Source organism: Molothrus aeneus, chromosome 21 (assembly GCF_037042795.1).
Source record: "Molothrus aeneus isolate 106 chromosome 21, BPBGC_Maene_1.0, whole genome shotgun sequence".
In the NCBI taxonomy this organism is placed as follows: domain Eukaryota; kingdom Metazoa; phylum Chordata; class Aves; order Passeriformes; family Icteridae; genus Molothrus; species Molothrus aeneus.
This window is the reverse complement of record NC_089666.1, coordinates 7328193-7344913: the sequence shown is the minus strand read 5'-3', so window position 1 is coordinate 7344913 and position 16721 is coordinate 7328193. Positions and strand designations below refer to the sequence as shown.

The following is a 16721-nucleotide window of genomic DNA, read 5'->3' as shown; positions in this document are numbered from 1 at the left end:
GCAGAGGCTGATCAATTTGGCAGGTAGCAGGCAAGTTTCCTCCCAGGCTGCCTCACCAAAGTCTCGCCCTGCTGGAGCTCCCTTTGCCTGTTCAGAGCAGTGCAAACCCCTCCCCAGCTCAGTGCCACCGGCAGCACCAAAGGGAAATGAAGCCCCACGGTAGCAAACTCACTCCTGTGCATCCTTTTCCCCATTCCTAAACAACAGATTTCCACTGCAATGACAAAACAGCCTCTGGTCACTCAAGTTTGTTATTATTATAGACAGAGCTGCAAATTGGGAGTAGCAGTCATTTAATATCCTCTGTTGAGAGACCATGTTTTCAGCTAGTTATGTGATGCCAAACTTTAAATATTGAGGCTGAAACTGTAGGGGTGGTTTGCTTTATGCAGTCTTTTTTTTTAGTTAAAAAAAAAAATATAGTGCAGCTATTTCTGAGCTGAAGGTCAGATTATAAAATAGGTTTTTTGACCATGTTAAAAATATCTCAGCTGTTTCATTAAGGAGCTGTAACGTCTCATAATTTGGGGCAAGTAAGATTTTGTGAGGATGATGGCTTGGATCAGAATGTGCTTTTGTCAAAGCCTTTTCAGGCTTCCTCAGCTGCGTGTGCCTTTAAGGCAAAAAGGTCCAGTGTGACAGATGAGACATGTGATGGCAATAAAGGAATAAAAGGCAGCTAGCAAGGAAAGGGACATTAAGGAGACAGATGTTCTACAAGCAAATAAAAAGCTCTATAGGAAAAAGAGCTGTTCTGGGTGGTGTTTAAAGATGGTGTTTCAGAGGAGGAAGCATTAAGCTGGAGAGGACAGTTTATCAATCCAGAGCCCCTCTAAACCCGGGGCAGAGGCTGTGCTTTGGCATTGCGGTGGAAATCTGTTCCACAGCAAGGGGTTCTTTGTTTAGGAGTGGGGGAAAGAATGTACAAAAGCGAGTTTGCTGCAGCGGGGCTCTGCTGCCCTTTGGTGCTGCAGCTGCAGAGCAGAGCCAGGTGCGGAGAGGTGGCACTGAGCTGGGCTGGGGTTTGCGCCCCTCTGAACAGGCAAAGCGAGCGTTCCCGCTGCTGGGCAGGGTCCGTGTCTCCTCGGGGGGCTCTGTATCCCCCGGAGGGGTTCTGTGTCCCCATGACCCCCGGGGGGGGGTTCTGTGTCCCTGTGTCCCCAGAGCCGCTCAGCCCTGCGGGTTTTTCCTCCCGCCCGAGCGTCGGCGCCGGGCGGGAGCGGCCGCCAACCGCAGAGTCTGCGCGGGGCGGGCGCGGGGCGGGCGCAGCGGGCGGGGCGCTGTGTGTCGGGCCCGCCGCCGCCGGCGCGGTGCGGTGAGCGGGGCCGGGCCGGGGGGGCAGCCGGGACCGGACCGGACCGGACCGGACCGGGAGGGGTCAGCCGGGGCCGGAGGGGTCAGCTCGGGCCGGGGAGGGGTCAGCCCGGGCCCGGCGGTCAGCCAGTCATACCCTGCGGCACCGCGCACCGGCCTCCCCGCTCCGGAACCGCGTGGGCGGCGGGAATGGAGGGATGCGGGATGGACGGGAGATGCGGGAAGGATGCGGGAGGGATGCGGGATGCGGCATGCACGGGGGATGTTCCCGTCCCCCGGCGAGGGGCCGGCTCGGCCAGAGGAGCTCGGGGCGGAGGGACTGCGGTGCAGCCCCGGGCCGGCCGCTCCCTGCCCGCTCCCGGTCCCGCAGCCCCGCAGCCCGGCCTGGCCTTCCCGGGACCGGCCCGGCCTTCTCGGGGCCGGGGAGCTCCAGCGCCCGGTGCGGGGGCGGCGGGCGGGTCCCGCTCGGTGTCCGGGAGCTGCGACAGCCGCTGTCGCACGGGGCTCATCCCTGTCACAGGTGGGCTCAGCCCTGCCACAGGTGGGCTCAGCTCTGCCATCCCTGAGCTCATCCCTGCCACAGGTGGGCTCAGCCCTGCCACCCCTGAGCTCATCCCTGCCACCCCTGAGCTCATCCCTGTCGCAGGTGGGCTCATCCCTCCCACCCCTGAGCTCATCCCCGCGTTCCATGCACTGCCTACGCACAGGGCTGGGTTCCTCACGGTCCCCTGTCCTGCTTTTCCAGGGTTTTGGAAGCAGCAGCTGTCACGATGCTGGGGCCAGAGCACACGGAGTGAGGCTGAGTCAGAGCCAGAAGGGCCAAACACGAATTCGTGCACCTCTCATCTTGCTTTTAATGTGAGTCTCCTCATTAAGCCTTGGCTTCTCCAGCAGCTGATGGTGAGCTCATTCCTGCCCCGGTGTTTGCAGTACAGAACACCAGTAGGGTTTCCCCAGTCCTCAGAGAATCCCAGAGCCCTTTCCTTCGTGTGCAGAGCCCTGTGGGAGCCCCAGGCCATGCTGCATTTTCCATAGAATCACAGAATATCCTCAGCTGCAAGGGACCCCCAAGGACCATCAAAGTCCAGCTCTTTTGGCCGTGCACCTGGTGATTATTTTTCAGTGAGGATACAACAGTAACAAAAAAAACCTTTTGCATTTTTTCCCTAGAGACCTGGAATGAGCTCCTGTGAACGGGAGCTGCAGTGGCTGTGCATGGGAGTGCCCAGCCCGGCTGCTGGGCCAAGCTCCACATGTTTTATGTGGATCAGGCCCAGGAGTCTTTTCCTGAAGCCTGACTGAGTAACTTTGTTCTGCCTGGCTGGGGGATTTTTGGAGTATTATTTTTTAATGGGAGCAGTGGTGCTTAGCTGATATGAAAGCAGTAAACAAACACTGACTGGGTTTGCTGAGCTTATTCTGTGCAGTGTAGCTCAATATTTTGCAATTGGGAGGGTTGTGAAACTGCCTTTGGTTTGGGAACACACGTGACTGTGGCTGAATCTGCCGGGAAGTTCCCTGGCTAATTCCCTTTTTTCTGTGGGTCTGGAGCAGCATGGCCCACCCAGACCCATCCCATTCCTCCCTGTGCCTGCCCCAGCCAGCACAGCAGGGCTGCCAGGGTGTCAGTGCCTCTGGTTCCTGGAACAAAGGTTGCTCAGGAAGTGTAAATACCCATTTATTGCACTGAGGAACTTTGTCTTCTGGGTTATAACCCCACAGCAGGGGAGGGGGAACCAGAGAATCATTTATTCTGTAGGCAGAGCCTCAGCAGTGCCCCTTGGCAGCTGCCAGTGCTGCTGGCTGTGTTCCTTCAGTGGGTCCAGGGAGCTCAAACAGCCAGGAGAGGAGGGAAGGAGGGGACACAGCCACTGCACAGGGCTGGGCAGGGAGGAGTTAAACTTACATGCTGCATTTCAGCTCGGTGTAGCTGTCTGGGAGCAGGAATTGCCACCTGTGCCTGTGTTTTACCTGCTCACAAACAGCAGCGGGGCAGGACTGTGAGCAGGGATGTGCTGGGATGTTGCTGCCTCATTGCTGGCTCAGGCACTTCTGGTTTTTCTCTGTTGTAATTGGGTCTTTCCTCCCGTTTTCCAGGAAGGGAACAACCTGCCTTACCTGTGCTGCACACCTGAGCACTGATCAGAGACACCCAGAGACACAGGAGGAGCAGGAGCTGCGCTGGGAGAGGCTGGGCAGGAGGAAAATCTCCAGCTGCTTTTGGGGTCTCTAGAGCTCCTGTGTTACAGGTGAGTCTGCTGGAGAGAAACACAAGATTTCTGCAGAGCACTTCAAGCTGCAGACAGGGAAAGATATCCCGATGTTCCTTGTAGTTATTTAGTTATCACCATTTATTGACCAGAGCTCAAAGTTTTTAAAGTAAATAACATTGTGTGCTGTGAAGATCCAACTAAACACAGCTTATAAATGACATAAAGGGAAGGAGACAGCCAGTGTGAGAGCTGCTGAAATAATACCTGTGTAATGAGAGCAGCACAGTGGTTTAGTCACACATACAGGAGTGACTAAACCTCTCTTCAGTGACATTACATCTCTGCAAATGCAAAGTCATTGCTGTGTTTCTCAGTGTAAGTGCTAAATGTGTCTTTTCTCTTAAAACCAACTTTATTTTGAATAAATAAGCGTGAGCAAAGGGACTTTTGGCCTGGCTGCAGTGGTTTGAATGGGCACTGAGTGGAGAGGGCCAGAACAGGACCTGCTCCTCAGTGCTGGAGGCTGCAGGAGGCAGAACACAAAGCCCAGGTTGTCACCTGGCCACAGACACAGCACCATGGGGCTGCATCTAGACTGGCTCACACCAATCTGGGGACTGAACTTCTTCCCCAGAGCTGTTTTGTCACACCAGTCTGCCATTAGCCATTAGAACCCAGTCCAGTGGTGGGGCACAGCAGCCACAAGTGAAAGAAGAAGAGCCTGGGGCTGCCAGTGGTCGTGTTTGTCCCTGAGCTGCTGTGACAATATTGACATGAAGCCATGCCAAGGCAGCCAGGCAGTGTTTGAGCACAGTCCCCAGCAGGATTCAGGATGCAGGCACGTGTGCTCAGGGTGCAGGCACGTGTGCTCCTTTGTGGCCAGTTTGGGATTTGGATGAAAATGGGTTTGTTTCCCTGAGCAAAGGCACTGACACCCCCCCAGCTGTGGGAGCAGCGCACGTGCTGCCCAAGGACCTGCAGCACACACTGCCTTCACTTCTGGTGTGCAGAAGGAGGCTGCAGGTTTGTCAGGAACCCAAATTACTGCCTTGATTCAGATCATGGAGGGGAGGAGAGGCTGTTGGTGGAGGATCCAGGCAGAGGCCCCTGGCTCTTGTGGGGAAAGCAGGTGCCTTGTGTTGTGTATTGCAGTGCTACAACATGGATTGATTTGTGTTTTTATTCCTGACCTCTAGTGTTCCTGGATCTCCCTCCTCTCCCCAAGATGCTGGGAAGGGTCCTGTGCACGGTGCTGTTCGTGGGAGCCCTGCCATCCCCAGCTGGAGCCTCCCAGGGCCACATCTCCGTCATCCTGCTGGGAGCCACGGGGGATTTGGCCAAGAAGTATTTGTGGCAGGGTCTGTTCCAGCTCTACATGGACCAAGTGAGCAGTGGCCACAGCTTCACGTTCCACGGGGCTGCCCTGGCAGCTCTGGAGCCGGGGCAGAGGCTGATGTTTGACGTGCTGAAGCAGCTGTCCTGTCCCCCCGACGAGCCTCCCAACCGCTGTGCCGTGCTCAAGGACCAGTTCCTGAAGCTCAGCCAGTACCACCAGCTGAAGACTGCCGAGGACTACGCAGCTCTGAACAGGGAGATTGAGACCCTGCTCAGCCAGGAGGGGCTGGAGGAGGCTGGCAGGATCTTCTACTTCTCCGTGCCACCCTTTGCCTACACGGAGATCGCGGGGCACATCAACAGCAGCTGCCGGCCGCGCGCCGGGGCCTGGCTGCGCGTGGTGCTGGAGAAGCCCTTTGGCCACGACCTGCCCTCGGCCCAGCAGCTGGCTGCACAGCTGGCAGGCTTCTTCAGGGAGGAGGAGATGTACCGTGTGGACCATTACCTGGGCAAGCAGGTGAGCAGCCCCTGCCAGCCCGAGGGGCTCGGGGCCTGGGGCTGGGGAGAGCGTTGTTCTCCTCCCAAATCCATGCTGAGCCTCTCTTTGTGATCCAGAGCCTCCTGGAATCCTGTGCTGTTTCTCTGTCCTGGGAGAGCAGGGGAAATGTGCAGACCAAAGCAGGGCTTCCTCCTGTTGGGGTGGTGAGGGTCCCTTCTGCAGAGCAGGGCTGGGCTCTGTGCCTGGAGCAGAGATGCAGAGCTCCTCTGGCCTCCTCGCCAAGGTCAGGGCTTTGGTTTCGCTGAGTGAGCAGCACCTGTCCTCTCCCAGCTCCACAGCTCATTCCACACAGGCCTCTCTGCTTAGCCATGGCTTCTGGAAGCACTCCTCCATTTGATATGATAAGGAGCTGATGGGATGTTAGTTCTGGGGGATGCTTAGGGAAGGTTTCTTCCTGCCCTGCAGGACTGTCTGCTGCAGGTACAGCTCAGGATGTGGAGCTGCACTGTCCCAGAGGGAGGATGTTCAAGGACATGCCATCCTTGTTTCTCAGGGATGTGATGCCACACTTTAAAGCAGCCTCTTCCAGCCATGGCAATGTGACCAGGTTTTACTCAGAAGTTGCATGTCCAGCTGTGGAGAGCATCTCCACAGAGAGGGGGAATTTCTTCTGTTTTATTTTGGGGGTTTATTTTATTTTAAATGTTTATTTTTATTTTTATTTTTATTTTATTAAAAGAGCAGATGGCTTTAGTAGTGTAAGCATCTGAAGTGATGTATTTCAGCACTTTGGAACCTTACATTAGTCCCAGGATGGTCTGACTCAGCCCTTTGTCCTCTGACAGATATAAACTGAGTGCTCTGCAGTTTGTAGTTCAGCCTTTTCACACGAAACCTCCAAATTCCTCAGAAAGACCTTTAATGTCTGCTCTGGAGAGCCACTGGTGACCCTGCTGTGCACCACTGCAGCCTCTCCTGCTGCTTTTCTCTTCTCTGACCTGCTCTGCTGCATGGGGCAGGGAGGCAGAGGCACTCTGGGAATCTGCTGAGTTTTTATTGGGTCTTTGGATTTTCCCCTCACAGGCTGTGGCCCATATCCTGCCTTTTCGGGATCAGAACCGACAGTTTCTGGACCCCATTTGGAGCCGGCACCATGTGGAAAGAGTGGAGGTTGTCTTGAAGGAGACTGTGGATGCTAAAGGTTGGTGAGGCAGTGTGCAGAGGGTGAGTGAGTGAGAACTGGCAGGTTCCTAAATAATGGGCAGGGGGCCCTTGAGGTGGCATTGGTACAGAAATACAAAAGGAACAGGTGAATGGGGTGTTGCTCCCTGGAAACAGAAAGGGACTGTCCCACACTTCCTGTGCTGGAGACTGACTCACTTCCAGGGAGAGTTGCTGCCTCTAAGGAAAAAATCCATTTGTAATTCATCTGGGAGCCGGGGCAGAGCCCCCCACCTTTTTCTGCTGCAGAGCTCTGGGGGCATTGCTGACCTTTCTATCCCAATTCTTGGCAAACAGCCCTAGATTTGGAATTGATGCAGTCTAAGGCCACTTTAACTGTCCTGCTGTCCTGCCAGCCCCCGGGCTCGCCCCGAGTGTGCCTTTGTGCTGCTCTCTGGGAGGTGCTCGTGCATCTCCCGCCTGGATGTTTCTGTCCCTGGGCCAGTGTGGGTTTGTGTGCCTGTTTCTGTGCCCTCCTCTCTGTGGTAGGAAGAGCACTACAGAGGGAGAGTCCCAGCCCGGAGAGGCAGCGTGGGGCTCCTGCTGAAGGGCACGGCTGCACTGCTGCAATGCTGCAGCATCCCCTCTGCAGTGCTCAGCACAAAGCTCCCGGGCTGGGCTCTGCCTGCAGCACTCCTGGCCAGGCAGGTGCCCTGGCTGCTGCACCAGCAGGACTGCTTCCCCACTCACCTCACCTCTGCCTCCCTCCCTCAGCCTCCACAGACTCAGATAATGCAGTTTTGTCAAACCTGGGCTGGTAATCTTTGGTTTGGCAGCCCAGAGCTCACCTGAGCCTGTTTGTGGGAGAGGGGTGCACTGCAGAGAGATTTAGGGAGAGCAGCATTGTCTGTGCACAGCCCCAGCTGCTCCCTGTGCCCCCCCTCTCTGAACAACTTTGTCATTTGATGTCATTTGATGTCATTTGTCACTTGATGTCTGTTTTCCCTGTGCAGCTTCAGCTGGCAGCCTGGCTCCCAGCAAGTCTGCAGCACTGATCCCATTACTGAATGTGCCTTTGGATTGGGAGGGAGATGAATGATCAGTCAGTGGGGGAAGCCTGTGGTGGTGGTGGTGATGCAGCCTGCTGCTGGTGACACACAGCCTTGAGTCACTCCTGCAGTGCACTGTCCTTCTCCCACTGTCCCCACCTGTGTGACAGGCCAGGCAGGGAAAGGGAAGCGTGGCTCTGTGCACCAAATTTTGTCTCCCAAGGGTATGGCTCAGCCAAAGCCTTCTGAGGACAGGAAAACCATCTTGTCCTGCTACAAGCAGTGACCACTTCCACTAGGACAGGTTGCCCAAAGCTCTGTCCGACCAGACCCTGCACACATCCAGTGACAGGACACCCATTCCCTGAGCTTGATTGCTTCAGGTTAATTGCTGGGTGGGGAGAGAGGAGCTTGGAGCTTTGCTCTCCCTGGCCCCACAGGGAGATGCAGAAGGGAACCAGGTCCCCTGAGCAGCATTTTGCCTCCTGCCGTGCCCAGGCCGCACCAGCTTCTACGAGCAGTACGGGGTGATCCGGGACGTGCTGCAGAACCACCTCACCGAGGCCCTCCTGTTCCTCATCATGGAGCTCCCTGCCAACGTCAGCAGTGCCCAGGAGGTGGTGCAGCACAAGCTGCAGGCCTTCCAGGCCCTGTGGGGGCTGCAGAGGAGCAGCGCCGTGCTGGGGCAGTACCAGGCCTACGACAGCCAGGTGCAGGAGGAGCTGCCCGAGGCACGGGGCCACGTCAGCACCACGCCGACCTTTGCAGGTGAGGGTTTGGGCCAGGGGAGCAGTCAGAGCTGTGAGCCCTGCAGGACCAGCCCTATGGCTCTGGGGCTTGCTGCCGACTCGGGGATGTGCCCAGGCATCCACTGGCATGGTAACTGGGAGCTGGACAAGATAATGCTGTTGTTGTGTCAGTTCACCAGTGATCCAGGGAATGGGATGTGTAAAGGTTAAGGCCCATTATTATAAAATCTCTGCATTGTTTTTAGAAGTAGCCTATAAACTCCTTCACCTTCCCATAAACTTGAGTTGAGGGGTTAAGCTTTGTTCTCTGTGGTAAGTGAACCACAAGGCCATCTCCAGGCATGCTGTGAACACGAAGAGAATTGTCTAAATGATGCTCATGCTCACAAACTGGTTTCCTGCAAGATGAAAGGAGGCCGAACAAGTGGGATGGCTGGGAGGGAGCACAGCAGGGAGCTGGAGGCAGTGAGAATCATGGATGGCCAGGTGGGAAGGGACCATAAAGATCATTGAGTTCTGGGTAGGCAGTGAAGCCGTGGAAGGGCTGATGGGGAGCTAGAAACACAGTGGGTACCAAGGGAGCTGAGGAGGGTGAATGCTGGGCAGTAAGGGAGATCCCCAGGGGTGCCTGCTGTTGAGGTGTGGTGGGGTGTCTGTCGTTGCAGGAGTGCTGATCCACAGCCACAGCCTGCGCTGGGACGGGGTCCCGTTCCTGCTCACCTCAGGGAAGGCTCTGGATGAGCGGGTGGGCTACGCCCGCGTCCTCTTCAGGAACACGGCCTACTGCCCTCAGAGTGGCACGCTGAGGGATGCAGGCCACAGCCACTGCAAACCCAAGCAGATCATCTTCTACTTTGGGCACGGTGCTCTCAACACCCCCGCGGTGCTGGTGAGCAGGAACCTCTTCCAGCCTGCCATGCCCAAGGACAGCTGGAAGGAAGCAGGAGCTCGCTCAGACCTGCACATCTTCGGACAGCCGCTGTCTGATTTCTACATGTACAGCCCTGTCAAGGAGAGAGATGCCTATTCTGTCCTCATCTCCCACATCTACCACGGCAGGAAGGATTTCTTCATCACCACGGAGAGCCTGCTGGCCTCGTGGGCCTTCTGGACGCCTCTGCTGGACAGCACGTCCCGCCAGCCCCCGCGCCTCTACCCCGGCGGCGTGGAGAACCAGCAGCTGCTGGACTTTGAGATGGTGGCCGGGGGAGTGGAGTTCAGCCTGGCAGAGCCGGCAGAGCTGCTGCACCCCAGCGGGCAGATGCCAAGTGAGTTCAGGGCCATCCAGTCCCAGTTCCGGCAGAGTCCCTTGGTGTCGGCCTGGGCCGAGGAGCTGATTGCCCGGCTGGCCTCCGACATGGAGGCGGCGGCCGTGCGCAGCGTGGCTCGCTCGGGCCAGTTCCACCTGGCCCTGTCGGGCGGCTCCAGCCCCGTGGGGCTGTTCCAGCGCCTGGCTAGGCACCACCACGGCTTCCCCTGGCAGCACAGCCACGTGTGGCTGGCAGACGAGCGCTGCGTGCCCCTGACCGACGGCGAGTCCAACTTCCAGGGCCTGCACCAGCACCTCCTGCAGCACGTCAGGGTGCCCTACCTCAACATCCACCCCATGCCCGTGCACCTCAACCGCCGCCTCTGCGTGGAGGAGGACGGCGGTGCTGAGCTCTACGCCCAGGACATCGCGGCCCTGGTGGCCAACGCCAGCTTCGACCTGGTGCTGCTGGGCGTGGGCACGGACGGACACACGGCCTCGCTCTTCCCCCGCTCCGAGCACGGCCTGGAAGGGGCTCCCACGGTGGTGCTGACCGAGAGCCCCGTCAAGCCCCACCAGAGGATGAGCCTCAGCCTGCCCCTCATCAACAGGGCCAGGCAGGTGTTCGTGCTGGTGCTGGGCAAGGGCAAGCACGACATCACCGCGCTGCTCAGCAGGGTGGGCCGCGAGCCCCGCAAGTGGCCCATCTCGGGGGTCAGCCCCAGCTCTGGCCAGCTCGTCTGGTACGTGGATTATGAAGCTCTGCTAGGGTGATGCTGCAGTGTCCCTCCTCCCCTGTCTGCGTGGCCTTCACAGCCTGGCTTGTCACACACGAAGTCCTTGTTCCTGCGTTGCCAGCAGCAGCTCCATCCCTGACACCTCCGGCCTTCAGGGGGACCCATGGCCTGCAGCACCCCTGGCATTGCAGCCTGGGTGAGCTGGGCTCAGTGGCCAGAGCTCAGGAGGAGCCACAAGCCCAGTGTGCCCTTTCTGGCTCTGCTCTGGGTTCTCTGCCCTGCACACCTCTGGTGTTTGAGCCTGGGCTCTGTGTTTGGAGCTCAGGAGGAGCCACAAGCCCAGTGTGGCCTTTCTGGCTCTGCTATGGCTTCTCACTGAGACTTTGGACAAATGACTTCACCTTGAAGTGCCTCAGTTTCCCTGTTTGTGCTTACTGGCATGTAACTACCTCACAGGCACTTCAGGGGACTTGTTAAATCAACTGCCTGCCAAATTCTGTCTAATTTAATGTAATTCTCAGGCTAGAGACAACAGTACCACATTGATCCCTGCCCTGCTCAGCCTGGCTGGGCCAGGCCCTTGTCTCAGGGCAGTGATGGTGGTTTGCACGTGGATGTGTAACCCTGGATGTGTTGGGGCTCTGGAAATAACGGGGCAGGCTGAGAGTATGGCACAGCTCTGCTCTCCAGGTGAGTGTAAACCTGAGAGTGCAATAATTACTGAGGGAAAGCTTGGTGCTCAGAGGAAAAGCTTGGGTTTAGCTAGCAGAGAAATCTTTTATTTTTGAGCGAAAATGCCCGTGTTCACTTCATTCCAGTTCTTTTGTATTTGGTGCGAGGGAACAAGTTTTAATGAAAAAGTGACCTATGAGAGAGTAACTATATTGTTATGAATACCAGTTTATTCCTGTCTTACAGGTGACTGTGGCATTAGAATTTTCTTATTTTTGCACACTTGCTTGGTAATATGTGGCTGGCACCTTTTGAAATGAACACTGAAAGGTTCATTTGCACTTTGAAATAAGCACATGGGCTTTTCCCCAGGGACCTACTGTTCTTTGCAGGTGAAAATAGGCTTTATTTGTGAAGTCTCTATCTAGTGGGTCACCCCAAAATGTATCCAAGATTTTATTAAAATCCATTAAAAGTTTCCACATGTTTTCCTTGGTGAATGGAGCTATCTGGGTTGTTTGGGGGATTTTTCAGAAGTGTATTTTTTTTTTCCGCACAGATAATTTCTGTTAAACTCTTTAATTCTTAGCATTTGCTAAATGAAAACCAAATATTTTTGAATATACAACATTTATGACTGGAAAGAGAGAGACTGGATGGGAAGAAGGGTTAAATGAGCAACAAATCTGATGAAGAGGAATGGTAGCAATCCACTGGGCTGTAGGCCAGGGAAGCAGGGCTATTTTTATTTTGTGAAAGTTATTAATAGAAGGTGTGCACCTTCTTGAGAGCTTGTATTAACCTTTCTTTGCAAAGGCAGCTCCATGGAGTAACTTCTTACAGTCTGTTTCTCCCATAAGTGATTATTGATACTAATTTTTATTCGTTTTTTTAATGTCAAGTGCATTCTGACAATTCAATGGTATGATTATATGTTTTACAGAAAACTAACACTGGAAATAACTCATTTTTCACTTCAGCTTTTATAAATCAAATTGTACAATCTTTTTTTTTCCCATGAGTAAAGTTTTGTGATTCTTTTCATATTGTTTAATGAATAAAGAATTATATTTATAAAAAATAAATAGTTTTTGACAAGAAGTGTCTTTTAATTTCTTCCAGAGATGGGAAGCACTTCCTGCTGAGTGAAGTTTTAGGGTTTTAGTTGTGCTAAGTGGCAAAGTGGACAATGTCACTGCAGTATTAAATGTTCACTCTGACTCTTGCTTTTTTTTTTCCTTTTTTTTTTTTTGGTGTCTCATCCAGACAAGGCCAGGACTTTCCAAAACAAGGAGCAGCCAAAGCCCTTTTAAGGTGAGAAGATGGAATCAGGCAGTGCTGTGCAGGGCCCTGGAATGGCCAGGCCTCAGGAAAGCCTCAGTGATCCACATTTACTGTGTGTTGCATTTCCATGGGCACTGTCACCACAGCACAGAGCTCACAGAGCTGCGTGTTTGCCTCTGAGCTGTGCTCTGTGAGCTCAGGGGCTGCAGCTGAAGTTCCAGCTGAGCTGAGCTGGGACTCGGGGCTGGCAGGGCCCTGTGGAAGGTCCCAGAGCTGCTCCTGACCTCCAGCTGATTGCCAAAGGACAATCCCACCTGCCCCTTCATCCGTGGCAAGGGCACCAGGGAGGGGAGGAGGAGCAGCAGCTCCATCCAAGGGGAGCCCTTCATTCTCCTGGCAGGATTTAAACCAGACCTTTTCTTGCTGCACTCCTGCTGATGCACACGTGCTGGTTTCCCTGCATGCACGGCTGGCATGGGTGCTGCAGTGATGCAGGGCTGGCACCAATGCTGCAGGGATGCAGGGCTGGCATGGGTGCTGCAGCAATGCAGAGCTGGCATGGGTGCTGCAGTGATGCAGGGCTGGCACCAATGCTGCAGGGATGAGCTCCGTGCCAGCCGCTGCCCCAGCTCTCCCCATGGTGAGAATTCTGCTTTCTCACACAGAATTTCTCTGTGCACAGGATTTCCCACAGGAGCTGAGTGTCCAGAGCAGCCCTTGCTCAGTGTCCAGCACACACAGCAGCCTTTGCTCAGTGTCTGAGTGTCCAGCACACACAGCAGCCTTTGCTCAGTGTCTGAGTGTCCAGCACACGCAGCAGCCTTTGCTCAGTGTCTGAGTGTCCAGCACACAGAGCTGACCCTTTGCTCAGTGTCTGAGTGTCCAGCACACAGAGCTGACCCTTTGCTCAGTGTCTGAGTGTCCAGCACACACAGCAGCCCTTGCTCAGTGTCTGAGTGTCCAGCACACAGAGCTGACCCTTTGCTCAGTGTCTGAGTGTCCAGCACACAGAGCTGCCCCGGCTCCGTGTCTGAGTGTCCAGCACACAGAGCTGCCCCGGCTCCGTGTCTGAGTGTCCAGCACACAGAGCTGCCCCGGCTCCGTGTCTGAGTGTCCAGCACACACAGCAGCCTTTGCTCAGTGTCTGAGTGTCCAGCACACAGAGCTGCCCCGGCTCCGTGTCTGAGTGTCCAGCACACAGAGCTGCCCCGGCTCCGTGTCTGAGTGTCCAGCACACAGAGCTGCCCCGGCTCCGTGTCTGAGTGTCCAGCACACAGAGCTGCCCCGGCTCAGTGTCTGAGTGTCCAGCACACAGAGCTGACCCTTTGCTCAGTGTCTGAGTGTCCAGCACACAGAGCTGACCCTTTGCTCAGTGTCCGAGTGTCCAGCACACACAGCAGCCCTTGCTCAGTGTCTGAGTGTCCAGCACACAGAGCTGACCCTTTGCTCAGTGTCTGAGTGTCCAGCACACAGAGCTGACCCGGCTCAGTGTCCAGCACCCAGAGCAGCCCCCGTTTGCAGAGGAATGGCTGCGGGTGCCTTTCCTCAGGCGCTCTCTGCAAGCCCAGAGCCAGCTCTGCCAGCAGCAGAGGGTGCTGCTTGCCCGTGCTGCTGGGAGCCTTCCCCAGCCCTGTCCTGCCGGAGGAGCCGTTTCCAGGCCCGGACCAGCACGGCTGTGTGTGACACCAGCGCAGGGATGGCGGGAGTGGCCCCTTCCAGCCCCGGCAGGACTCGTGCCAGCCAGTAAACCACTGGGATTTCAGGGGTGCTCCCCTCAGGAGGGGACAGTCACCTGCAGGTGCCTCAGGGGTAACCCAGCACTGAGCTGGGGTTGTAAGTGCTGCTCTAAATAGGGGAGCACTCTACTTAAAGAGTAAATTCTGCATCCAAGGGCTCCCATTACATATATCCCATCCTTTAAGGCATCCAGCACCCTGTGCTGAGACAGAAAGGCAAAGGAGTCAGGAGAAGAGACATCACAGCGCGACTCTTCTCTCCAGGTGAATGTAAAGCAAAATACCTGGATTCTACTTTTTTATTTTTATTTTTTATGAAGGGCTTAATTTCATTCAGCAGCTGCATTTACTTGTGTTGCGGTGTGTTGCTGTGCTGACTGTGCCAACATCTCAGTTCTCAAGAAGGCACTAAAATGAAGATAACCACTTTTTTTTTTTCCTGCAAAGTGCCCCTGGGGAACGCCTCTTTTTTCTCCTCCATCCCGCTCTCCTTCACTCCCCTTTCCACCTCATCTTCCAGCTGGGGAGGGTTTGTTGATTGTGCTCCGGGCAGGCTTGGCAGGGTTTCTCCCTGGTGAGGCTCTGTTTTCACAGCCCCTCTGTCCTGCAGCACACTGGGCTGCTGTGGCTTTGTGGCTGCACTTAGAGGCACTCATTGTTCCTCTGTGCTGCACTGTGTCCCTCCGAGCCCGCAGGCACAGCCTGCCTGCAGCAGGGACATGTTTGGGGCAGAGTGGCTGCTCTGCTGCTCTCCCTCTGCCCTGGGCACACAGAGCTCTGGGCTCTCTGCCTGCCCGGCTGGGTACAGCAGCAGGATCCCCTCTGCTGCTGCTGCTGCAGCCCTCAGCCTCTGCTGCAAGGGCAGTGTCACTCCAGAGTCTGTCCCAGCCCCACAGTCCATGCTGGGAGTCCAAAGGATTTAAATATTTAGCTGCAGACATTCCAAAGGGACGAAGTTGTCAGAAGGTGGATGCTCATCCCAGTCCAGACCCCAGAGCTAATCTACAGTGCTGAGTGCTGACCACAAGAAAGCAGCCATGCCAAGCCATTCCTCCTCCCACCTTCCTTTTAATAGTTTCAGCATAAATTCACAAGGATGGGAGCTGGAAAAGTCTCTGCTAATCCAAGCTCCATCCCCAGTCAGAGGGATCCCACTGCAGGCCACAAACACTGGCCCCTGTCAGTCACCCCCCTCTGCCTCTGTTTGTGCTGCAGACAGTGCTCAAAGCAAGTGACTGAAGATTAGCAATTCCTGCTTCTTGAGGAAGCAAGAAAGTCAAATATTAAGGAAATAAAAGCAGACAGGATTCCATAGGAGCTGTGATCTCATCTGGCGAGAAGCCACCACAAAGCTGAGAAGTTCTGCTTCAGCACTTGTCACGTCTGGTTTCCTCCAGCTTCCCTACTGCTCCTCTCACTCCTCCACCCCGCTTCTCCCTGAAATTAGTGGGGGAAAGTAACTTAAATATGAGCAGGACCAGGTCAAAGCAAAGTAGTTTTGAAAAAGCTACCCAATATATATCTGTTTGACATAAACCCTCCTATTTTTATTTTGCAGGGTGTGGAAGAACATATTTTTGTTGTATGCACAATCTCCCCGGTGTTTCTGGTCAGCTAGAGTAATAAATTTATTCTGATGTGAATGTGGTTTTTTTGAAGGACCACAGTGACTGGCATAGAGCAACTATTCCCCACAGATATCAAAATATGCTCAATAAATTAGTGAAATAACTGTGCTTTTTTTTTCACATGTGCCCCAAGACCATCAGTGATGAGAAATGTCAAGAGCCATGCTCGTGTCCAATCCCCAAGAACAATAACTGCAGCAGCATGCAGGGGCATTCATTGCACAGTGACTCAGATGGCAGGCGGCCACCTCCTGAATCACTCACACCACTTCCTGCAGCAGCTCCTAGGTGGTCCTTGGAGGTATCCCATGCAATATGGCTTGCTGAATTTATGACAATCCACGGCTTTGCAGCTTGAGCAGTATTGCTACAAACCAGTCTTTTTGTCCGGAAATACTGAAAAATTCTACATCTCAAAGGGGCACTACCGGGTCAGATTTGTCCAAAGGGTTTTTCTTGGAATGAGAACTGAAATGAACAGAATTGTATTTCTCAGGTTTATTTCGGTAAACAAATGAGTCTTTAAAAAGCAAACAGACATTCCCAGGAGTGACTGAAACAAATCACAGAATCACAGAATGGGTTAGGTTGGAAAAGACTTCTGAGATCTCCGAGTCCATCCTGCGACAGAACACCACCACGCCACCCGGAGCATGGCACAAAGCGCATTCCCCGAACACCTCTGGGCACGGAGACTCCGCCACCTCCCTGGGCAGCCCCTTCCCGTGCCCGATCCCCCTTTTTGAGGAGAAATGCGGAACTCTGGGGGGCTGTGCGGACACCGAGGATGGAGCCGCCACCGAGTGCCCGGAGATCCCCAGCGCCACGCCCGGGGCTGCCCGCTACTGCCAGCCGTGCCTGGAGCGAGGGTGGCAGAACGGCACCGAGCAGCGCAGATTGCACACAGAAACGGGCTGGAGTAGCAGAACAGCCCGGAACAGCCCGGATTGCACACAGAAACGGGCTGGAGTAGCAGAACAGCCCGGAACAGCCCGGATTGCACACAGAAACGGGCTGGAGTAGCAGAACAGCCCGGAACAGCCCGGATTGCACACAGAAACGGGCTGGAGTAGCAGAACAGCCCGGAACAGCCCG

General features: G+C 55.0%; 1 protein-coding gene across 1 annotated transcript; it reads left to right on the top strand.

The window, feature by feature from the left end:
- Window positions 1-1798: 1798 nt before the first annotated feature.
- On the top strand, window positions 1799-12063 carry H6PD (hexose-6-phosphate dehydrogenase/glucose 1-dehydrogenase). Its single transcript, XM_066563890.1, has 6 exons — window positions 1799-2172; window positions 3412-3563; window positions 4724-5379; window positions 6445-6562; window positions 8070-8339; window positions 8986-12063. The coding sequence occupies exons 3-6, from the start codon at window positions 4753-4755 to the stop codon at window positions 10341-10343; spliced, it is 2373 nt and encodes a 790-aa protein (XP_066419987.1). The 5' UTR covers window positions 1799-2172; window positions 3412-3563; window positions 4724-4752; the 3' UTR covers window positions 10344-12063.
- The last annotated feature ends 4658 nt before the right edge of the window (window positions 12064-16721 follow it).